This window comes from Cherax quadricarinatus, chromosome 8, assembly GCF_038502225.1.
Source record: "Cherax quadricarinatus isolate ZL_2023a chromosome 8, ASM3850222v1, whole genome shotgun sequence".
Lineage (NCBI taxonomy): Eukaryota > Metazoa > Arthropoda > Malacostraca > Decapoda > Parastacidae > Cherax > Cherax quadricarinatus.
Genome location: NC_091299.1, coordinates 4385915 through 4411540, shown reverse-complemented (window position 1 = coordinate 4411540; position 25626 = coordinate 4385915). Strand labels below are relative to the sequence as shown.

Sequence of the window (25626 nt, the reverse complement as noted above, 5' to 3'; positions counted from 1 at the left end):
TCGTCTTCAAGTATCTTCTGCTTCTATCAACTTTTCTGTACTCGACTGAAGAAGCCTACTGTGTAGGCGAAACGTTTCGAAATAAAGATACCTAACTGTTGCATATGTGTCTTACCTAACAACCTGTCTGTATTTTATACCATTTTAATGTTCAATCTGTCAGACACTGCAACACAAGGGTATCTTGGTATAGACCTGCAATCAACTTTGACAACCTCCACTAGTGAGAACGGCTGGATTTGAGAGGGACCTGACCTCACAACATCTGAGTTCTTACCTCTTCTAGTGACCTACGTCTCACCTCTTGGCGCTATATAAGGCTCCAATTTGTCACTTCATCTCCATATTGTTTCCTACTATGGAACAATGCTCTTCTCCAGACTGAGGGACTGACCACCTCAAAACTTTAAGGGTGATGGACTGATTACATCGTCTTCAAGTATCTTCTGCTTCTATCAACTTTTCTGTACTCGACTGAAGAAGCCTACTGTGTAGGCGAAACGTTTCGAAATAAAGATACCTAACTGTTGCATATGTGTCTTACCTAACAACCTGTCGGTATTTTATACCATTTTAATGTTCAATCTGTCAGACACTGCAACACAAGGGTATCTTGGTACAGACCTGCAATCAACTTCGACAACCTCCACTAGTGAGAATGGCTGGATTTGAGAGGGACCTGACCTCACAACATCTGAGTTCTTACCTCTTCTAGTGACCTACGTCTCACCTCTTGGCGCTATATAAGGCTCCAATTTGTCACTTCATCTCCATATTGTTTCCTACTATGGAACAATGCTCTTCTCCAGACTGAGGGACTGACCACCTCAAAACTTTAAGGGTGATGGACTGATTACATCGTCTTCAAGTATCTTCTGCTTCTATCAACTTTTCTGTACTCGACTGAAGAAGCCTACTGTGTAGGCGAAACGTTTCGAAATAAAGATACCTAACTGTTGCATATGTGTCTTACCTAACATACACTCCTATCTAACATGCCCATGCATGCTTGCTGGAAGCCCAAGCCCTTCACACACAAAACCTTCTTTACCCCCTCCCTCCAACCTTTCCTAGGATGACCCCTACCCTGCCTTCCTTTCCCAAAGATTTATATGCCTTCCAAGTCATTCTATTTTCTTCCACCCTCTCTAAATGTCTGAACCACTTCAACAACCCCTCCTTTTTCCTCTGGATAATACTTTTAAAACTCCAGCACTGCCTTCTAATCTCCAAGCTACAGATTTTCTGCATTATATTCACACTGCACATTGCCCTCAGACAGGACATCTCACAGCCTCCAGCCTTCTTGTTGCCACATTCGCCACCCATGCTTCACACTTATATAAGAGTGTTGGTACCACTATACTCTCATACATTTCCCTCTTTGCTTCCATGGATAATGTTCTTTGTCACCACAGACTCCTCATTGCTCCACTCATCATTTTCCCTTTATCAATTCTATGATTCACCTCATCTTTCAAAGACCAATCTGCTGACAAATCCATTCCCAAATACTAACTAAATACATTCACTTCCTCCACACTCCCTCCCTCCAATGTGATATCCAATGTGTCATTACCTAAAGATCTGTTATCCTTATCACCTTGCACTTTCCTATGTTCACTTTTAATTTCCTTCTTTTACGTACCTTTCTAAACTCATCCATCAAAAAAAAAAAAAAAAAAAAAAAAAAAAAAAAAAAAAAAAAAAAAAAAAAAAAAAAAAAAGCAACTGCAACAATGCCCACTTTGTGTTAGATTCTTTATCTCTTAATCCCACACCTCTTGCCAACACCCAAGCAAAAGAAAGAAGGAATGCTGCAGCAGGCCTACTGGCCCATGCGAGGCAGGTCCAATTCTCCTAACGGCTTAAGCCAATGCCCTAACCTAAGTACAACTCCATCTGTAAATATATTGAACAACCATGGTGACATCACACATCCCTGTCCAAGGCCTACTTTTGCTGAGAAATAATGTCCCTCTCTCTTACATACTCTAACCTGAGCCTCACTATCCTTGTAAAAACTTTTAACTGCTTTCAGTAACCTACCACCTATTCCACACATTGCAACATTTGCCACATTGTCCCCCTATCCACCCTATCATATGCCTTTTCCAAATCAATAAGTGCAACAAAAGCCTCTTTACTTTTATGCAAATACTGTTCACCTATATACTTCGCTGTAAACACTTGTGTCTACACACCCCTTACCCTTCTTCAAGCCTCCTCGTTCATCTGCGATCCTGCTCTCCATTTTACCTTTCTTTCAATAAAAACTCTACCATACACTTTACCAGGTATACTCAACAGGCTTATTCCTCTACATTTTTTACACTGTCTTTTGTCCCTTTTGCCTTTATACAAAGGTACTATGCATGCTCTTTGCCAGTCCCTAGGTACCTTCCACCTCTTCCATACATTTATTAAAAAAAACCAACCATTCCAAAATTATATCCCCACATGCTTTTAACCCTTTGACTGTCACAACCCCAAATCCTGAGGTGTCTCCTAGTGTCACAAAATATTGGAAAAAAAAAGAAAAAAAAAAAAAAAAACTTATGAAATGATAGAGAATCTTTTTCCAATGGTAATGACACCAAAAGTATGAAATTTGATGGAAAACTTATGGAATTACGCTCTCACAAAGTTAGCGATCTCAGAGATATTTACGAATCTGCAATTTCGCTCACTTTGAGCCCTATTTTCGGTAATTCCATTGTTCCAGTTGACAAAACTCATAGCTATTTCTTTATAATTCCATTTGTTCTATCGACTGAGTACAAGAAACTGCCCATTTACTGATTCTGACTACCCAATAAAGTGGTCAGAAATGGCAATTTGGCCAATTTCACACAAGTTAAAAAATACAGGTCTCCCTCAACATTCGCGAGGGTTAGGGGATCAAGAGCCTAGTGAATGTTGAAAAACCGTGAATGTTTGGTGCCCCAATATATTGTACGGAAATATAATACAATACTGCTTCCTTAACTTGTTGAACCATGAACAATCATAAAATACATGAAAATGTCATAAATTGTACTAAATATATACATGTTATGCTTTAATAACATGTATGTTATTAAATACCACAGACTCCACCAATGCCTCCACCACTTCCTCAACCACTGGGAGTCCCTACTACCCTCCCTCCAACCCCCGCAACTGGCAGCCAGCCCTCCCACCACTCAGTGTGGTGAGTGTTTTGTTTGTTCATTATTTGCTATTAAACTACAGTATAAATAATGTAAACCCATTCGTGACTGCATATTGGAATGGCTATTCGGAAAGGTATTAGACGGTGACATCATGTGTTTACTCTTGAACACAGCAAAGAATCGAACATTTCTGCTACTGCTAATAATAATAACAATAATAATAATAATAATAATAATAATAATAATAATAATAATAATAATAAATACGATATAATTGAAGAAGGAAATTGTACAAAAATATGAGGGAGTGGTTGACACATCGTCAATGTGACTTTGTTTATGATGGAGTGAGCATTAGTCTCCCTGCTCTTCCAAACATTTCACAATAATTCAGCAGTTGAGGCAGTGGTATTTAATAACATATATGTTATAAATAATAATAGTACATGTTATTATTAATAACGTATTATTATTATTATTAACATGTATGTTATTAAATACCATTGCCTCAACCGCTGCCTCAACAGCTGCCTCAATCGCTGCCTCAACAGCTGCCTCAACCACTGCCTCAATCGCTGCCTCAGTCGCTGCCTCAACAGCTGCCTCAACCACTGCCTCAATCGCTGCCTCAATCGCTGCCTCAACAGCTGCCTCAACCACTGCCTCAATCGCTGCCTCAACCACTGCCTCTACCACTCCAGTCGCACTCAATCTACAAGCACCAAACACAATGAATTATTGTGAAATGTTTGGAAGAGCAGGGAGACTAATCCTCACTCCAGCATAAACAAAGCTACACTGACGATGTGTCAACCACTCCCTCGTATTTTTGTACAATTTCCTTCTTCAATTATATCGTATTTATTATTATTATTATTATTATTATTATTATTATTATTACTACTATTGTTATTATTAGCAGTAGCAGAAATGTTTGATTCTTTGCTGTGTTCAAGAGTAAACACATGATGTCACCGTCTAATACCTGTCCGAATAGCCATTCCAATATGCAGTCACGAATGGGTTTACATTATTTATACTGTAGTTTAATAGCAAATAATGAACAAACAAAACACTCACCACACTGAGTGGAGGGAGGGCTGGCTGCCAGTTGCAGGGGTCGGAGGGAGGGTAGTAGGGACTCGCAGGTGGCGGGAAACTTAAATACGATTTGGCGGATGGGAATTTGGTGGCTGGGAATTTGGCAGTTGGGAATTCGCGAATGTGTGAAGCCCATGAAAGTTGAAAACGTGAATGTTGAGGGAGACCTGTATGCCAATTTCAAACTAGGGTCCAGAATGAACAATGCAGACATTCCTGGCTCTAAAATAACATTTTCTTTGTTCATCAGTCATGTCTCCCAGCCCCTCTGATATTACAAGATCTTGCTTTCTATTTTGAATTTTTATTCAAACAAAAAATAGAAGATTTACTGTTATGCAGACTACTGCAATACTGTAATAATTGTATAAATAATGTCAACCCATTCATGACTGCATATTAGAATGGCTAGTTGGACATTTATTGGGCAATGACATCATTTGTTTACTCTTGAACATCAGCAAAAATCAAACATTTCTCCTACGTTGAGCTCCATTTCAAGGTCCTTTTCATAGTAAAACCAAACAAAATCACCTCCATTTCTATGTTTCCATTCTTTCAAATGTGACTACGAAAATGAGAATATAACCATAAAAACTATACAAAAATACACCTCAAACTCAGTGTTTTAATCCAAAAACAAGGTTGGATTTTTTTTTTCTCATTATGCAGTGCTTGCTTTAAGATTTTTTTTTATTTTGTGCACACTGACCACACAGACTGATTCTCTCACATGTGAGCCTACCAGCTTTCTCCTGCTTGATTTGAAGCCACTAGAATTTTTGAGTGTATATATACGTCAAACACATTGGCTCATAAGACATATATATACGACCGAAACAGTTTGACGGTTAACATTTCTGTCTTTATCCATCAATCCCAGCAGTTTTACCCCCTTTCATTCTACCCACTGCCTCATGCACCTCCCCCACACTCACAACTGGCTCTTCCTCACTCCTATAAGATGTTATACCTCCCTTTCCAGTGCAAGAAATCACAGCTTCCCTATCTTCAACATTTAACAGATCCTCAAAATTCCCTCCATCTTCCCGATACTTCCAACTCTCTGTCTAATAACTCTCCTCTCCTATTTTTCCCTAGGCTTTCTTAACTTATTCTCACTCCAAAATTTGTTCTTATTCTCAGCAAAATTTATTTACAGCATCTCACCCACTCTCTCACTTGGTCTCCTTTTATATTCCTTCCACACTCTCTTAACCTCTCTTTTTCTCTCCATATACTTCCCCCTCCTTATATCACTTATTTATTTATTTATTTATTTATTTATTTATTTATTTATTTAAAATTTGAGCACACATACAGAGGTACAAAAAATACAGATAAGAGCAGCATGCCAAAGCCACTTATACTATGCATAGCATTACGGGCTGGCTTAAAATTAACTTAAGATTAACTAAGCAATGATGAAATCAGTGATAAAACTTTAATGTATTACAAAGACAGGTCATATGGTTGTATGCATTGTTGTACATTCAGTAGAATGGAGTATTCTGTTAGGTAGTGTATTTAAAAAATAATAAAGTTAGATTGGGTTTTAGGTTTAACATTTATGTGATATAATTGTGAGAAACATTTAAGATATACAATTTATAAGGTTCAGTTATTCAGTATTTATTTGGTTTTGGGTAAGTGATCTTTGAGAAGAGACTTGAATTTATAAACAGGTAGTGTTTCTTTTATATTTACAGGTAATGAATTCCAGATTTTAGGGCCTTTTATGTGCATTGAGTTTTTGCATAGTGTGAGATGGACACGAGGAACATCAAAGAGTGATCTGTGCCTTGTGTTATGGTCATGTGTTCTGTTGAGGTTGGCAAGGAGATGTTTGAGGGGAGGGTTAATATCAGAGTTAAGTGTTCTATGTATGTAATAGGTGCAGTAATAAGTATGGATGTTTTGTATGGTGAGTAGGTTTAGTGTATTGAATATTGGTGGAGTGTGCTGCCTATAGTGAGAATTTGTTATCATTCTAACTGCAGCCTTTTGTTGGGTAATTAGTGGTCTGAGATGGTTACTTGTTGTTGAGCCCCATGCACAAATTCCATAGATGAGATAGGGGTAAATAAGAGAGTGATATAGGGCCAGGAGGGCTGACTGTGGAACATAGTACCGTATCTTCGATAGTATGCCTACAGTCTTGGAAATTTTCTTAGAAATTTGTTGTATATGTGTATGAAATTTGAGTCTATTATCAAGGTGGATTCCTAAGAATTTTCCCTCTGTTAGCTTTGTGATAGGTGATCCGTTTATCATTATGTTAAGAGGGACATCTGTAGCTCTGTTACCAAACTGAATGAAGTAGGTTTTGTCAATGTTTAGTGTAAGTTTGTTAGTCCTCATCCAGGTAGATATTTTCTGTAATTCGGTATTTACAGTATTGGCTAGCGTGACTGGGCTCGGGTGGGAGAAGACGTATGTAGTGTCATCTGCAAATAGTGTGGGTTTGAGTAATTGCGAAGCATTTGGTAGGTCATTTATGTATAGGAGAAAGAGAAGAGGGCCAAGGACACTTCCCTGTGGGACACCAACTGTAATTGGTTGTGCAGAAGAGTTTGCCCCATTTGCATACACATATTGGCTTCTGTTGCTGAGGTATGACTTGAGGTAGTTGAGGGAGTGCCCTCTTATACCATAATGTGACAATTTTACGTGGAGCAAGTCATGGTTAACTGTATCAAAAGCTTTACGTAAGTCAATGAAGATCCCCAGTGGGACTTCTTTTTTCTCTATTGCAGTGTATATATGTTCTAGCATGTGTATAATAGCATCATTAGTATTTTTATTTGGCCTGAATCCAAATCGGCAGGGGTTGAGTATGTTTTGGGAGATAAGGTAGGAGTAGATTCGTTTATGAATTAATTTTTCGAAGATTTTTGAGAGAGGGTGTAAGTTGGATATTGGCCTATAGTTATTCAACTCTGTTTGGTCTCCTCCTTTGTGGATCGGGGTGACCCTTGCTATTTTGAGTACTGTAGGGAAGGTGGAGGATTCAATGGATTTGTTAAAGAGTGTTGCAATGATTGGTGATAGCACTTGTGACACTTTTTTGTATATAAAGGGTGGTAAGGTATTTAAATCTCCTGCCTTGTTTTTTAGTGTGTTGATAATAAGGGAGACTTCGTATGGGTTAGTCGGAGCTAGGAACAGTGTGTTCGGGTAGTTGCCGGTGAGGTAGTCATTTGGTGGGGTATCTGAGCTTGGGATTTTATTGGCAAGGTTTTGTCCTATAGTGGAGAAGAAGCCATTGAGTCTATTTGCTGTTTCTGTTGGTGGGAGTTGGGGTTCATCTGATTTTGCTAATTTTATTTCACTATTTCGTGATAACTTTTTTGTTCCTAGAATTTCTGATAGGGTTTTCCAGGTCTTTTTTATATCACCTCGTAAGTTGGATAATCTGTTCTCATAATACAATTTTTTTGCCCTTCTTATCAGGCTGGTTAGGATTGACGAGTAACGTTTTGTTTGGTCTCTGGTTATGTGACCCATTCTGTACTGTTTTTCATATTGGTGTTTTGTATTTATGGATTTGAGAATGCTGGGTGTTAACCAGGGACTGTTCAGTCTCTTAGCTGTCATCTGTTTAGTTTTTTTAGGGCAGTGCTTGTTATAGAGGTATTGGGTCTTTTTTAGAAAATTATTAATACATTTGTAAAAACTTTGTAAAAACCTCTCATTTGCCAACTTTTTCATTATTCTACCAATTGCTTTTCTTTTTCCCTCCTGCACCCACTTTCCTGTAACCACACACTTCTGCTGAACACTACATTCTTAAATCTATCCTATACCTCATCAACCTGGTTGCCCATACTCTCACTAGCCCATCTTTCTTCCAATAGTTGTTTATATCTTACCCTAATTGCCTCATCCTTTAGCTTATAAATTCACCTCTCTTTTACTTGCTGATGCCATTCTCCTTGTATCCCATCTACCTTTTACTCTCACTGTAGCTACAACTAAAAAATGATCTGATATATCTCTGGCCCCTCTATTAAGATGCACATCCTGAAGTCTACCCATCAGTATTTTATCTACCAATACACAGTCCAACAAACTACTACAGTCATTATGCCCTGTATCATATCTTGTATACTTTTTTATCCTTTTTTTGTTAAATATGTATTACTTATTACCAAATCCATTTCCATACAAAGTTCAATCAGCCTATAACCGTTGGAGTACCAATGGGCAGTGTCCTTGGCCCTCTGCTCTTCCTCATTTACATCAATGATCTCCCCAACACATCTTATCTCCTTAACCCTTTCAGGGTCCAGACCCCCGATCTGAAACTTGTCCACAGGGTCCAAGAATTAAAAATTTTTTTTTTTTTCTTATGAAATGGTAGAGAATATTTTTTTGAATGTACTGTAACAAAAGAGTATGAAATTTAATGGAGAACTGATGAAATTACGCTATCGCGAATTTTGCTGTGTCAGGAGTATTTACGCATCAGCAATTTTGCCCAATTTGAGTCCTATTTTAGACCAATTACATTGTTCCAATTGATCAAATTCTTAGCTATTTCAAGAGTGTGCCTTCCATTTTATTGATTGAGCACAAGAAACCACCCAGTCAACTATTTCAACTACCTAATAAAGTGATCAGAAATTAGTAATTTGGCCAATTTCACATAAACTTCAAAATAGGGTCTAGGATAAACAATGCAGGTATTAATGGCACTAAAATAATGTTTCCTCTGTTCATTAGTTATGTTCCCAGGCTTTACACATGAAGTCCATTTTGAATTTTCATTCACATAAAAAAATATTAGATTTACCGTTATGCAGACTACTGCATTACTGTAATAACTATAAATAATGTCAGTGCATTCGTGAACACATATCAGACTGACCAGTGGACGTGTATTGAACGAGTTACATGATTTGTTTACTGTGGAATATAGGAAAAACAGAATATTTTCACTATTTTGAGCTCAATTTCAAGCTATTTTCAGTCCTGAAACCAATCAAAATCATCTCTAGTTCTGTAATACATCTTCCATTCTATCAAATGAGACCAAGAAACCATGAATACAACCATAAAAACTATATGAAAGTACACTGCAAATTCACTGTTTTAAACCAAAAACACAGTTGTCGTTTTTTCCCATCATGCACTATGTGTTGCAGGATTTTTTATGTGGTGTACACTTACCAAAGACCCATTCTCTCATATCTAGGCCCAAATTTAGCACACACAGCTAATCTGAGTGAGCTGAGCTCATGGTGTAGTTCTATGGCACTGACCCAGAGTTCAAAACTGTAGATCTACAGCAATGACCCTCAAGAGGTTAAACCAGCTCTATTTGCAGATGACACTATTTATGTCTTCTCCCATTCCAACTCAACTGTGCTTAGTGACAGTGTTAACAATGAGCTACTAAAAATATCTATGTGGATGATGACCAACAAACTCACTCTCAATTAGACAAAACCTACTTCATGCTGTTTAGAAACAGGGCTTCAAATATCCAACTTAACATATTGATCAATGGTTCCCCCATTACAAGACACACTGAGGACAAATTTTTTTAGGTCTTCACCTTGACTGCAACTTTAAATTCAGACCCACATCCAACATATAGCCAAGATCTCCAAAACAGCAAGCATCCTTGCCAAGATACGGTACTGTGTACCCCAAACGGCAATAATTACACTATACCACCCTCTAATTTACCCTTACCTCGCCTGTGGTATTTGTGCATGGGGATGTACTATGACTAATCACCTTAAACCATTAATAACACAGCCCTCCACTCTTCATGAATTTGAACTTGCTTAATACACAAAATATGCACTCATATTACTCTGCCTACTACATACATATATAGAAAATTAAACTCCAATATAAACCCTCCTCTCAAACTTCTCTTTGATAGTTACAAAAGAATACACAGGCACAACAATAGGCACAAACTCTCTCTGGCATCACTCGTGACACTCACCCTATGCAAAAGTGCAATGCACATGAAGGGTCCCAACCAGTAAAAAGTCCCCTTTCTGCCATTAATTTAGGGCTAAAATAAAAAATCACCTCATCTCCCAAATTTAAATACACCAACACTAAACTATGCCTGAAACCACTGAAATCACTAAATGAATTTTAGGGATTAAATACACACTTAAAATTGTATTATTGTACTAATGTAAATTGTACTAAGTACTGTATAATATACTTTGCTAAATCTCTAATATGAATTTTATTAATTATTAATTTAATTAATTATTAATTTTGCTGTAACAATACATAATTAAAATTTAACACTCTGTAACCCATTTCTAGTTTTAACCCTTTCAGGGTCCAAGGCCCAAATCTGGAGTCACGCACCAGTGTCCAAGAATTTTAAAAAAAAAAATTTGTTATTTTTTCTTATGAAATCGTAGAGAATCTTTTTGTGAAGGTAATAAAACAAAAAGTACGAAATTTGGTGGAAAATTGACGAAATTATGCTCTCGCGAATTTTGATGTGTCAGCGATATTTACGAATCGGCGATTTTGCCGACTTTGACTCCCATTTTGGGCCAATTACATTATTCCAGTCAACCAAATTCTTAGCTATTTCACTAGTATTACTTCTATTCTATCGATTGAGCACAAGAAATCGCCAAGTCAACTGTTTCAACTACAAAATAAAGTGATCGGAAATTGTTAATTTGGCCATTTTAACACAAAGTTCAAAATATTCCAATTTCAAAATAGGGTCCAGAATGAACAATGTAAGCATTCCTGGCACTAAACTAACATTTCCTCTGTTCATTAGTTATGTTTTGAGGCTTTACAAATAAATTCCATTTTGATTTTTTATTCACAATGAATTTTTATTCACACCAAAAAATAGAAGATTTACTGTTATGCAATACTGTAATAATTGTATAAATATCATCACCATATTTGTGAATGTATATTAGACCCACCAGCTGATGTGTATTAGATGTGTGAGGTCGTTTGTTTACTCTTGAATATCGGCAAAAATTTAACATTTCTGCTACTTTGAGCTCAGTTTCAAGCCATTTCCAGTGCTAAAACCAATCAAAATCATCTCTATTTCTGTAATATGTCTTCCATTCTATCAAATGAGACCAAGAAATCGGAAATACAACTATAAAAAACATACGAAAAAACACTGCAAAGTTGCTGTTTTAATCGAAAAATCATGATTTCATTTTTTTTCTCTCATTATACACAGTGTGCTGTAGGATCTGTTTTATGTGGTGCACACATACCACATAGATGTATTCTCTCATATTTAGGCCCAAATGTACCACTCACAGTTTATCAGAGTGAGCTGAGCTCATGGCGTAGATCTACGGTTTGGACCCTGAACATAAAGCCGTAGATCTACGGGACGGACCCTGAAAGGGTTAAGTAGCCTGTAAGCATTAGAATTAGTCTGCCCAAAATGCTCATGCAAGCTAGTGCCTTTCTTTGCGCTTGACAATATTTTATTATTTATTATTTGAACCAAGTGAGAGAGTAATTGTGGTAGGGGACCTGAATGCTAAAGTAGGAGAAACTTTTAGAGAGGGTGTGGTAGGTAAGTTTGGGGTGCCAGGTGTAAATGATAATGGGAGCCCTATGATTGAACTTTGTATAGAAAGGGGTTTAGTTATAGGTAATACATATTTTAAGAAAAAGAGGATAAATAAGTATACAAGATATGATGTAGGGTGAAATGACAGTAGTTTGTTGGATTATGTATTGGTAGATAAAAGACTGTTGAGTAGACTTCAGGATGTACATGTTTATAGAGGGGCCACAGATATATCAGATCACTTTCTAGTTGTAGCTACACTGAGAGTAAAAGGTAGATGGGATACAAGGAGAATAGAAGTACGTATTAGGGAAGAGAGAGGTGAAGGTTTATAAACTAAAAGAGGAGGCAGTTAGGGTAAGATATAAACAGCTATTGGAAGATAGATGGGCTAATGAGAGCATAGGCAATGGGGTCGAAGAGGTATGGGGTAGGTTTAAAAATGTAGTGTTAGAGTGTTCAGCAGAAGTTTGTGGTTACAGGAAAGTGGGTGCGGGATGGAAGAGGAGCGATTGGTGGAATGATGATGTAAAGAGAGTAGTAAGGGAGGAAAAGTTAGCATATGAGAAGTTTTTACAAAGTAGAAGTGATGCAAGGAGGGAAGAGTATATGGAGAAAAAGAGAGAGGTTAAGAGAGTGGTGAAGCAATGTAAAAAGAGAGCAAATGAGAGAGTGGGTGAGATGTTATCAACAAATTTTGTTGAAAATAAGAAAAAGTTTTGGAGTGAGATTAACAAGTTAAGAAAGCCTAGAGAACAAATGGATTTGTCAGTTAAAAATAGGAGAGGAGAGTTATTAAATGGAGAGTTAGAGGTATTGGGAAGATGGAGGGAATATTTTTGAGGAATTGTTAAATGTTGATGAAGATAGGGAAGCTGTGATTTCGTGTATAGGGCAAGGAGGAATAACATCTTGTAGGAGTGAGGAAGAGCCAGTTGTGAGTGTGGGGGAAGTTCGTGAGGCAGTAGGTAAAATGAAAGGGGGTAAGGCAGCCGGGATTGATGGGATAAAGATAGAAATGTTAAAAGCAGGTGGGGATATAGTTTTGGAGTGGTTGGTGCAATTATTTAATAAATGTATGGAAGAGGGTAAGGTACCTAGGGATTGGCAGAGAGCATGCATAGTTCCTTTGTATAAAGGCAAAGGGGATAAAAGAGAGTGCAAAAATTACAGGGGGATAAGTCTGCTGAGTATACCTGGTAATGTGTATGGTAGAGTTATTATTGAAAGAATTATGAGTAAGATGGAGAATAGGATAGCAGATGAACAAGGAGGCTTTAGGAAAGGTAGGGGGTGTGTGGACCAGGTGTTTACAGTGAAACATATAAGTGAACAGTATTTAGATAAGGCTAAAGAGGTCTTTGTGGCATTTATGGATTTGGAAAAGGTGTATGACAGGGTGGATAGGGGGGCAATGTGGCAGATGTTGCAAGTGTATGGTGTAGGAGGTAGGTTACTGAAAGCAGTGAAGAGTTTTTACGAGGATAGTGAGGCTCAAGTTAGAGTATGTAGGAAAGAGGGAATTTTTTTCCCAGTAAAAGTAGGCCTTAGACAAGGATGTGTGATGTCACCGTGGTTGTTTAATATATTTATAGATGGGGTTGTAAGAGAAGTAAATGCGAGGGTCTTGGCAAGAGGCGTGGAGTTAAAAGATAAAGAATCACACACAAAGTGCGAGTTGTCACAGCTGCTCTTTGCTGATGACACTGTGCTCTTGGGAGATTCTGAAGAGAAGTTGCAGAGATTGGTGGATGAATTTGGTAGGGTGTGCAAAAGAAGAAAATTAAAGGTGAATACAGGAAAGAGTAAGGTTATGAGGATAACAAAAAGATTAGGTGATGAAAGATTGAATATCAGATTGGAGGGAGAGAGTATGGAGGAGGTGAATGTATTCAGATATTTGGGAGTAGACGTGTCAGCGGATGGGTCTATGAAAGATGAGGTGAATCATAGAATTGATGAGGGGAAAAGAGTGAGTGGTGCACTTAGGAGTCTGTGGAGACAAAGAACTTTGTCCTTGGAGGCAAAGAGGGGAATGTATGAGAGTATAGTTTTACCAATGCTCTTATATGGGTGTGAAGCATGGGTGATGAATGTTGCAGAGAGGAGAAGGCTGGAGGCAGTGGAGATGTCATGTCTGAGGGCAATGTGTGGTGTGAATATAATGCAGAGAATTCGTAGTTTGGAAGTTAGGAGGAGGTGCGGGATTACCAAAACTGTTGTCCAGAGGGCTGAGGAAGGGTTGTTGAGGTGGTTCGGACATGTGGAGAGAATGGAGCGAAACAGAATAACTTCAAGAGTGTATCAGTCTGTAGTGGAAGGAAGACGGGGTAGGGGTCGGCCTAGGAAAAGTTGGAGGGAGGGGGTAAAGGAGGTTTTGTGTGCGAGGGGCTTGGACTTCCAGCAGGCATGCGTGAGCGTGTTTGATAGGAGTGAATGGAGACAAATGGTTTTTAATACTTGACGTGCTGTTGGAGTGTGAGCAAAGTAACATTTATGAAGGGGTTCAGGGAAACCGTCAGGCCGGACTTGAGTCCTGGAGATGGGAAGTACAGTGCCTGCACTCTGAAGGAGGGGTGTTAATGTTGCAGTTTAAAAACTGTAGTGTAAAGCACCCTTCTGGCAAGACAGTGATGGAGTGAATGATGGTGAAAGTTTTTCTTTTTCGGGCCACCCTGCCTTGGTGGGAATCGGCCAGTGTGATAATAAATAAAAAAAATGTAAACTACACACTGTACTGTACAAAGAAATAAAGGATTTGATTTGATTTAATTTGATCATTCACACTATCACTGTCTTGTCAGAGTTGCACAGATACAACAATTTAGATGTCACTAAACAGCAAATATCCCAAACCTGTCCTTTAGAGTGCATGCACTGTAAACATGACAACTTGAAACATGAAAATTCTTGGAAATATAAATGAAAACCATAATAAATTTTGAAGTTCACTTACATCAACCACATCAAAAATATTTAACTCCTCTCTCTGCAGGCTGATCTGTGCTTGAATAATTGCAACAGCTGATCGGAGTGCTCTTCCATAGTGAGTAGCAGTATACGACAAATACATAGAGCAAATATGGGAGACATTGAGGTGGTCAAACTTGCCATACTCTATAATGTTTTTTGCTAGACTCTGAACATACTGTAATAAAATAATTTTAGTTAATGCAATATAGAGTATTATATAATTAATGGAGTGACATAAATAATACCCTTGTTAAATTCATATTCACTGGTCTACTGAAAGCTGACATTGAAACTAACCTGCCAATACAGCATGATGTTCATATGTAAATTATAAAAAATGCAGTAACCCTTAGTCAATAAAATTAACTTTTTTTTTTTAATACAGTATATCCTGTATTAAGATTGGAGGGAGAGAGTATGGAGGAGGTGAATGTATTCAGATATTTGGGAGTGGACGTGTCAGCGGATGGGTCTATGAAAGATGAGGTGAATCATAGAATTGATGAGGGGAAAAGGGTGAGTGGTGCACTTAGGAGTCTGTGGAGACAAAGAACTTTGTCCTTGGAGGCAAAGAGGGGAATGTATGAGAGTATAGTTTTACCAATACTCTTATATGGGTGTGAAGCGTGGGTGATGAATGTTGCAGTGAGGAGAAGGCTGGAGGCAGTGGAGATGTCATGTCTGAGGGCAATGTGTGGTGTGAATATAATGCAGAGAATTCGTAGTTTGGAAGTTAGGAGGAGGTGCGGGATTACCAAAACTGTTGTCCAGAGGGCTGAGGAAGGGTTGTTGAGGTGGTTCGGACATGTAGAGAGAATGGAGCGAAACAGAATGACTTCAAGAGTGTATCAGTCTGTAGTGGAAGGAAGGCGGGGTAGGGGTCGGCCTAGGAAAGGTTGGAGGGAGGGGGTAAAGGAGGTTTTGTGTGCGAGGGGCTTGGACTTCCAGCAGGTGTGCGTGAGCGTGTTTGATAGGAGTGAATGGAGATGAATGGTTTTTAATACTTGACGTGCTGTTGGAGTGTGAGCAAAGTAACATTTATGAAGGGGTTCAGGGAAACCGGCAGGCCGGACTTGAGTCCTGGAGATGGGAAGTACAGTGCCTGCACTCTGAAGGAGGGGTGTTAATGTTGCAGTTTAAAAACTAGTGTAAAGCACCCTTCTGGCAAGACAGTGATGGAGTGAATGATGGTGAAAGTTTTTCTTTTTCGGCCCCCCCCCCTGCCTTGGTGGGAATCGGCCAGTGTGATAATAAATAAAAAAAATAAAAAATAATCCTCAGGCACATACTGGAATAAGTGTGCCAGTAACACATCTTCTCTCACACTTTATCTTTCTAATTACAAACTTTTTTTATTTTTTCAAAATAAATATTTCAATCAACACCTCTGAAAAATAGCCAAAAATATTCTTGCTAAATACAACATTTTTAAGGCTGAAAACCTCATTTCTGTGTAGAGTTTGACAATATTATTATTTATTTTTTTTTATTATCACACTGGCCGATTCCCACCAAGGCAGGGTGGCCCGAAAAAGAAAAACTTTCATCATCATTCACTCCATCACTGCCTTGCCAGAAGGGTGCTTTACACTACAGTTTTTAAACTGCAACATTAACACCCCTCCTTCAGAGTGCAGGCACTGTACTTCCCATCTCCAGGACTCAAGTCCGGCCTGCCGGTTTCCCTGAATCTCTTCAAAAATGTTACTTTGCTCACACTCTCACACGCTCATGCATGCCTGCTGGAAGTCCAAGCCCTTCGCACACAAAACCTCCTTTACCCCCTCCCTCCAACCTTTCCTAGGCCGACCCCTACCCCGCCTTCCTTCCACTACAGACTGATACACTCTTGAAGTTATTCTGTTTCGCTCCATTCTCTCCACATGTCCGAACCACCTCAACAACCCTTCCTCAGCCCTCTGGACAACAGTTTTGGTAATCCCGCACCTCCTCCTAACTTCCAAACTACGAATTCTCTGCATTATATTCACACCACACATTGCTCTCAGACATGACATCACTGCCTCCAGCCTTCTCCTCGCTTCAACATTCATCACCCATGCTTCACACCCATATAAGAGTGTTGGTAAAACTATACTCTCATACATTCCCCTCTTTGCCTCCAAGGACAAAGTTCTTTGTCTCCACAGACTCCTAAGTGCACCACTCACCCTTTTCCCCTCATCAATTCTATGATTCACCTCATCTTTCATAGACCCATCCGCTGACACGTCCACTCCCAAATATCTGAATACATTCACCTCCTCCATACTCTCTCCCTCCAATCTGATATCCAATCTTTCATCACCTAATCTTTTTGTTATCCTCATAACCTTACTCTTTCCTGTATTCACTTTCAATTTTCTTCTTTTGCACACCCTACCAAATTCATCCACCAATCTCTGCAACTTCTCTTCAGAATCTCCCAAGAGCACAGTGTCATCAGCAAAGAGCAACTGTGACAACTCCCACTTTATGTGTGATTCTTTATCTTTTAACTCCACGCCTCTTGCCAAGACCCTCGCATTTACTTCTCTTACAACCCCATCTATAAATATATTAAACAACCACGGTGACATCACACATCCTTGTCTAAGGCCTACTTTTACTGGGAAATAATTTCCCTCTTTCCTACATACTCTAACTTGAGCCTCACTATCCTCATAAAAACTCTTCACTGCTTTCAGTAACCTACCTCCTACACCATACACCTGCAACATCTGCCACATTGCCCCCCTATCCACCCTGTCATACGCCTTTTCCAAATCCATAAATGCCACAAAGACCTCTTTAGCCTTATCTAAATACTGTTCACTTATATGTTTCACTGTAAACACCTGGTCCACACACCCCCTACCTTTCCTAAAGCCTCCTTGTTCATCTGCTATCCTATTCTCCGTCTTACTCTTAATTCTTTCAATAATAACTCTACCATACACTTTGCCAGGTATACTCAACAGACTTATCCCCCTATAATTTTTGCACTCTCTTTTATCCCCTTTGCCTTTATACAAAGGAACTATGCATGCTCTCTGCCAATCCCTAGGTACCTTACCCTGTTCCATACATTTATTAAATAATTGCACCAACCACTCCAAAACTATATCCCCACCTGCTTTTAACATTTCTATCTTTATCCCATCAATCCCGGCTGCCTTACCCCCTTTCATTTTACCTACTGCCTCACGAACTTCCCCCACACTCACAACTGGCTCTTCCTCACTCCTACAAGATGTTATTCCTCCTTGCCCTATACACGAAATCACAGCTTCCCTATCTTCATCAACATTTAACAATTCCTCAAAAATATTCCCTCCATCTTCCCAATACCTCTAACTCTCCATTTAATAACTCTCCTCTCCTATTTTTAACTGACAAATCCATTTGTTCTCTAGGCTTTCTTAACTTGTTAATCTCACTCCAAAACTTTTTCTTATTTTCAACAAAATTTGTTGATAACATCTCACCCACTCTCTCATTTGCTCTCCTTTTACATTGCTTCACCACTCTCTTAACCTCTCTCTTTTTCTCCATATACTCTTCCCTTCTTGCATCACTTCTACTTTGTAAAAACTTCTCATATGCTAACTTTTTCTCCCTTATTACTCTCTTCAAATCATCATTCCACCAATCGCTCCTCTTCCCTCCCGCACCCACTTTCCTGTAACCACAAACTTCTGCTGAACACTCTAACACTACATTTTTAAACCTACCCCATACCTCTTCGACCCCATTGCCTATGCTCTCATTAGCCCATCTATCCTCCAATAGCTGTTTATATCTTACCCTAACTGCCTCCTCTTTTAGTTTATAAACCTTCACCTCTCTCTTCCCTGATGCTTCTATTCTCCTTGTATCCCATCTACCTTTTACTCTCAGTGTAGCTACAACTAGAAAGTGATCTGATATATCTGTGGCCCCTCTATAAACATGTACATCCTGAAGTCTACTCAACAGTCTTTTATCTACCAATACATAATCCAACAAACTACTGTCATTTCGCCCTACATCATATCTTGTATATTTATTTATCCTCTTTTTCTTAAAATATGTATTACCTATAACTAAACCCCTTTCTATACAAAGTTCAATCAAAGGGCTCCCATTATCATTTACACCTGGCACCCCAAACTTACCTACCACACCCTCTCTAAAAGTTTCTCCTACTTTAGCATTCAGGTCCCCTACCACAATTACTCCCTCACTTGGTTCAAAGGCTCCTATACATTCACTTAACATCTCCCAAAATCTCTCTCTCTCCTCTGCATTCCTCTCTTCTCCAGGTGCATACACGCTTATTATGACCCACTTCTCGCATCCAACCTTGACTTTAATCCACATAATTCTTGAATTTACACATTCATATTCTCTTTTCTCCTTCCATAACTGATCATTCAACATTACTGCTATCCCTTCCTTTGCTCTAACTCTCTCAGATACTCCAGATTTAATCCCATTTATTTCCCCCCACCGAAACTCCCGTACCCCCTTCAGCTTTGTTTCGCTTAGGGCCAGGACATCCAACTTCTTTTCATTCATAACATCAGCAATCATCTGTTTCTTGTCATCCGCACTACATCCACGCACATTTAAGCATCCCAGTTTTATAAAGTTTTTCTACTTCTCTTTTTTAGTAAATGTCTACAGGAGAAGGGGTTACTAGCCCATTGCTCCCGGCATTTTAGTCGCCTCATACGACACGCATGGCTTACGGAGGAAAGATTCTTTTCCACTTCCCCATGGACAATAGAAGAAATAAAGAGGAACAAGAGCTATTTAGAAAAAGGAGAAAAACCTAGATGTATGTACTCACCTAATTGTACTCACCTAATTGTGGTTGCAGGGGTCGAGACTCAGCTCCTGGCCCCGCCTCTTCACTGATCGCTACTGGATCCTCTCTCTCTCTGCTTCCTGAGCTTTGTCATACCTCTTCTTAAAACTATGTATGGTTCCTGCCTCCACTACTTCACTTGCTAGGCTATTCCACTTGCTGACAACTCTGTGACTGAAGAAATACTTCCTAACGTCCCTGTGACTCGTCTGAGTCTTCAGCTTCCAGTTGTGACCCCTTGTCCCTGTGTCCCCTCTCTGGAACATCCTATCTCTGTCCACCTTGTCTATTCCCCGCAGTATCTTGTATGTCGTTATCATGTCTCCCCTGACCCTTCTGTCCTCCAGTGTCGTCAGTCCGATTTCCCTTAACCTTTCCTCGTACGACATTCCCTTGAGCTCTGGGACTAGCCTTGTTGCAAACCTTTGTACTTTCTCTAACTTCTTGACGTGCTTGACCAGGTGTGGGTTCCAGACTGGTGCTGCATACTCCAGTATGGGCCTAACATACACAGTGTACAGTGTCTTGAACGATTCCTTATTAAGGTATCGGAACGCTATTCTCAGGTTTGCCAGGCGCCCGTATGCTGCAGCGGTTATTTGGTTGATGTGTGCCTCCGGTGATGTGCTCGGTGTTATGGTCACCCCAAGGTCTTTCTCCCTGAGTGAGGTCTGTAGTCTTTGTCCACCTAGCCTATACTCTGTCTGCGGTCTTCTTTGCCCCTCCCCAATCTTCATGACTTTGCATTTGGCTGGATTGAATTCGAGAAGCCAGTTACTGGACCACATGTCCAGCCTCTCCAGGTCTCTTTGCAGTCCTGCCTCATCCTCGTCCGATTTAATTCTTCTCATCAACTTCACGTCATCTGCGAACAGGGACACTTCAGAGTCTATTCCTTCCATCATGTCGTTCACATATATCAAAAATAGCACTGGTCCTAGAACTGACCCCTGTGGGACCCCGCTCGTAACAGGCGCCCACTGTGATACCTCTTCACGTACCATGACTCGTTGCTGCCTCCCTGTCAGGTATTCCCTTATCCATTGCAGTGCCCTTCCTTTTACGTGTGCCTGATCCTCCAGCTTCTGCACTAATCTCTTGTGTGGAACTGTGTCAAAGGCCTTCCTGCAGTCTAGGAAAACGCAATCTACCCAACCCTCTCTCTCGTGTCTTACTTCTGTTACCTTGTCATAAAACTCCAGGAGGTTTGTGATACAAGATTTGCCTTCCATGAACCCATGCTGGTTTTCATTTATAATCTTGTTCCTTTCCAGGTGTTCGACCACTCTCCTCCTGATAATCTTCTCCATGACTTTGCACACGATACATGTCAGAGACACAGGTCTGTAGTTTAGTGCCTCGTTTCTGTTTCCTTTCTTAAATATGGGGACTACATTAGCTGTCTTCCATTTCTCAGGTAGTTGCGCAGTTTCAAGGGATGTGTTGAAGATTGTGGTTAGAGGCACACACAGCATCTCTGCTCCTTCTCTAAGGACCCATGGGGAGATGTTGTCCGGTCCCATCGCCTTTGAGGTGTCAAGGTCACTTAAGAGCTTCTTCACCTCCTCCTCAGTTGTTCGTATGTCATCCAACACTTGTTGGTATATTCCCTCTTGATGTTCCCTTCTGTTCTGTCTTCCCACAGCCCTTCCTGTCTCTACTGTAAAAACTTCCTTAAATCTCCTGTTCAGCTCCTCGCATACCTCCTGATCATTTCTTGTGAGTTCTCCACCTTCTGTCCTTAATCTGATCACCTGGTCTTTGACTGTTGTCTTCCTCCTGATGTGGCTATACAACAGTTTCGGGTCAGTCTTGATTCTCGATGCTATGTCATTTTCATACTGTCGCTGGGCCTCCCTCCTTACCTGTGCGTACTCATTCCTGGCTCTGCGACTGATCTCCCTATTTTCGTGTGTTCTCTGCCTTCTGTACTTTTTCCATTCTCTATTGCACTTTGTTTTTGCCTCCTTACACCGTCGGGTGAACCAGGGGCTTGTTCTGGTCTTCCCGTTGTTACTGTTTCCCTTGGGAATGAACCTTTCCACTGCCTCCTTGCATTTTGTTGCTACATATTTCATCATTTCATTTACTGGCTTTCCTGCCAGTTCTCTGTCCCACTGGACCTCCCGCAGGAAGTTCTTCAACCCTATGTAGTCCCCTCTTTTATAGTCAGGTTTTTCCCATTCTACTCCTGTTATTCTCTCCACTTGCAGCTCTACTATGTATTCAAAGCACAGAACCACGTGGTCGCTAGCTCCTAGGGGACTTTCATACTTGATGTCCTCAATGTCTGAGCTGGCAGGACGGTAGTACTTCCCTGGGTGGTTGCTGTCTACCAACCTACTACCTTAGTCCATTTCAGACCCTCAAAAATACACTTATAAAAGCAGTTACAAAAATACAATTACATAATTGGTTGAGTTTGACAAATCACTTGCAATACAATCTAGCACAAGTCCTTTTAAATCCATTGTTACTGACATGCAAAAATGTAAAATGCCTGTGTGGTCTAGTGGACAGAGAACTGGCCTACAAGTTTTAGGACTAGTTAACCTTGCTAACTTTAACATAATATGAATCAGCCTAAATTTTGTAATACAATATTTAATAACAATGAACCTCAAATATCGAACTTTCTTCAGTCTAGAAGGTTGTCCGAGTGCCGTTACCGAATGAATTTATTCCTATCAGGAATAATATAAATTAGATTAGTCCATTTCAGACCCTCAAAAATACACTTATAAAAGCACTTACAAAAATACAATTACATAATTGGTTGAGTTGGGAGCAGTTCGATTTTTGAGGTTCCACTGTATTAATATACTAATAAGCAGGTTGACTTCTGCAGTTTTTATAACGAAGGATTTACACTGCTTGCTTGGTACAGTAATCACTGCTTTATAAGCCACAACTGCAAGTTATGCCAGAAAATCCCATGTATGCTACAGGGCAATGATGTTGACTTTGTGTTACAGCATTGCTCTACTCCCAGCTGATGACAGATGTAACAAATGAGCAATGACTAGCTAGGAAAGTAGAGGGCCTTTCCCTATACTGAGTGAAAAAATGTGCAATGGACTGTACTGAGGCCAAGTTGATGGGTAATGACATGTGTGACGTATAATATAGGCTAGGCTGACTGTCTATTCCTACGAGGTTCAAATGCAGAATAAATTTTTTTGTGACTTTTAAAGATACAGGCTGGCCATCACTAATCTGGTAATCAGTTATCCTGTTCCATCAGTAAGCCAGCACTAATTTCGGCTAGCATAATTTCAAATTTCATCATTATACTGACTCAGAAATTGTGCAGATGGTTGTAACTCCACAGCAGCAAGCCAGTGGAAGAGAAAGCAGTGATGAAAATGAGGAAGATGTAGCACAGTCTCTACTGATAGGATAAATAAGTATTCTAATCTAACCACTCTGTGATCTGGCAAACTCGCTAATCAGGCACATTACAGGTCCCAATGATGCCGGATTAATGATGGCCGATTTGTAGTGTTTTCTGGTTTAGAAGTTATCAACAGATAAAAATATAATCCTTATTGTTTAATTAAATTGTCAAATGTGTTTAGAATGAAAAACTACAAGATTATTAATCAGAAAATAAATGGAAAGGGCTTAGTATTGTCATAAAATTCCAGATATGGAACATTCATTCCTCTCAGCATTTCAGAGAAAATGTCTTTTTTTTTTTTGTATTAAGATAAAAACCTGAAACTACAGTCTGTTTACTGTGAAAATGTAACAGAAATAAACAAACAAAAACCTGGTAGAAGCTCTCATCCGAAGTATAAAGACTGAGCGTGTTGGCCACACAATTAGCGATGTGATTATCCATCCCAACATCAATCATCCTGGGATCCAAACCAATAGCAAGATACATGCAGATTAAATTATCTGCATCCTTGCTTTCGTACTTCTTCTTGGTGAGTAGGAGCACTTGTAACTGCAGTATCTAGAAAATAATTTTGTTTAACTACCTCTTCTAGCATAGATAAACTCACTCATTTTCTTTGTCTATTTACTGTATATACAGTATTTATCTATCAATTTACCTCCAACTGAATGATTAACTACAACATCCTCACCTCTCCTACCAAGTGTGGGGCACTGACTTCCTGCCTCCAGGATTCAAATATGACTAAAGAGTTTCCATGAACCCCTTCATAAGTATTACCTAGCTCACATTTCAACATGTCAAATTTTGAAAAAAACTCGTCTCCATTCACTCCAATCTAATATGCTTATACACTCCTCATGGATGCTGAAGCCCATACCACTTACAACCTCCTTCACACCCTCTCTTCCTTCCTGGGATGACCCATCCCCTCTTTCCTTATCCCCCACATTCCTACATCTAGGTCATCCTACTCTGTTTCATATTTTCTAAATGACCAAAGAACATCAACAGTTCTTCCTCCATCATCTCAGTTATACTACCTCTTGTAACTTCATAACAGTTTCAAAATTTCTGACCTAAAATTCTCTACAAAATATTCATGGGACACATTGCTCGCAAGCATGGGATCTACTGTGTCCAGCCTCCTCCTCACTAACGTGTAAAGAATATGTCTTTCCTTTTAACATACTTTTACATCTCTCAGAGACTGGGTGACCCAATAAAAGGAAACACAATTACAATCATTCATTCAATTGTTGTCTTGCCAAAAATGTGTTGATAATGCAATTTAGATGATCCTCTGAACTGCAACATCCTCACCTCTCCTTTAGAGTGCAGGCCCTGTACTTCCCATCTCCCAGACTCAAGTCCAACTAACCGATTTTTTCCTGAATCCCATCATGTTACCTCGATCACACTTCAGCAGCCCATCAAGTCATAAAAACAATGTGCCTCCACTATCTCTAATCTAACATACTCACAGAAGCCTGTCAGATGTTCAAAATTTCCATCACCTGGTCCCCCATCCCTTCCTGGGTAACCTTTACCCCTCATTCCTTCCAACCAGATTTATATACCCACTTAGTCATCTTATTCTGCTCTATCCTCTTTAAATTTTCAAACCATCTCAACAACCCCTCCTCAGCCCTGTGAATTATACTACTGGTAACCTCACACAATCTTGTATGGTAATCTTTAAGTTCTCTACATAAAAGTTACATCACATGTTGCTCTCAAACACATCTCCACTGCCTCTAGCCTTTGTCATGCTGCAACGTTTAAAGCACATATAAAAGTGTTGGTAGCTCTATCCACTGGTACATTCCCTTTTTTGACCTGTTTAGATAAATTTCTGTCTTTTCACAGATGCCTCAACACCTACTTTTACCCCCCCTCCCCCACCTCATATACTGTATGGTTTACTTCATCTTTTATAAGACTTTTCTGCTGACATGTCCCCTCTAAAATGTCTGAACATATGCACTGCCTTCATACTCCATCTGACATCCAATCTTTCTGATACTCTCACCATTTTGCTCTTTTCTATGTTCACTTTCAATTTCCTTCTTTACAAGCTATACCCAGCACCCACATATAAATTTTTTTAGTACAATTACACTCTGGTACATTCCTCATTAAGATTCCATAGATACTCATCTTTTTTTTTTTAATGGTTTCTTTGAAAAACTGAGAAGTTGTAATGAGGCTTTCTTACCAAGGAAATGGTTTCTTTTAACACCTTCAAAGGAATCCTCTTATCAGATCCATTCAAGCAAGTACCAGTGGAGGGGATTACAGGAGATGTGAAGTTCGAAACATCTTTTTTCAACTTGCTTAAATCAGCACCTAATAACAATTAAAGATAACATCACTATGAAGAGTTACCAATATTAAGTAATCAGTGTAAAACATGGAATACTAAAATTACCATCAAAATACAAACAAAAATTCTTGGTATGTACAGTTACTTACAGGATTTGAAGAATAGTCAAAATACCAGGGTTAACAATTAACAAATAACCCACAAACTAGAGGTGAAATTAGACTACCAATATGTTTCAGGCTGCCTTAAACCCTTATCAAATTATAAGTGATAACAGTAGGTAGTAGG

General features: G+C 39.4%; 1 protein-coding gene across 4 annotated transcripts in view; it reads right to left on the bottom strand.

Annotated features, from left to right (window-relative positions):
- LOC128685363 (uncharacterized) overlaps positions 1-25626 on the bottom strand; it is a 109322-nt gene that overhangs the window by 31523 nt on the left and 52173 nt on the right. For 3 of the 4 annotated variants that reach the window (XM_053771856.2, XM_053771858.2, XM_053771857.2), the window contains 3 exons: positions 25231-25361; positions 23382-23570; positions 14762-14953 (listed from right to left, as the gene is read on the bottom strand). In XM_053771856.2, coding sequence (XP_053627831.1) covers positions 14762-14953; positions 23382-23570; positions 25231-25361 — 512 coding nt within the window. The remainder of the gene's footprint in view (positions 1-14761; positions 14954-23381; positions 23571-25230; positions 25362-25626) is intronic. The other variant, XM_070082784.1, reaches the window with a different exon arrangement.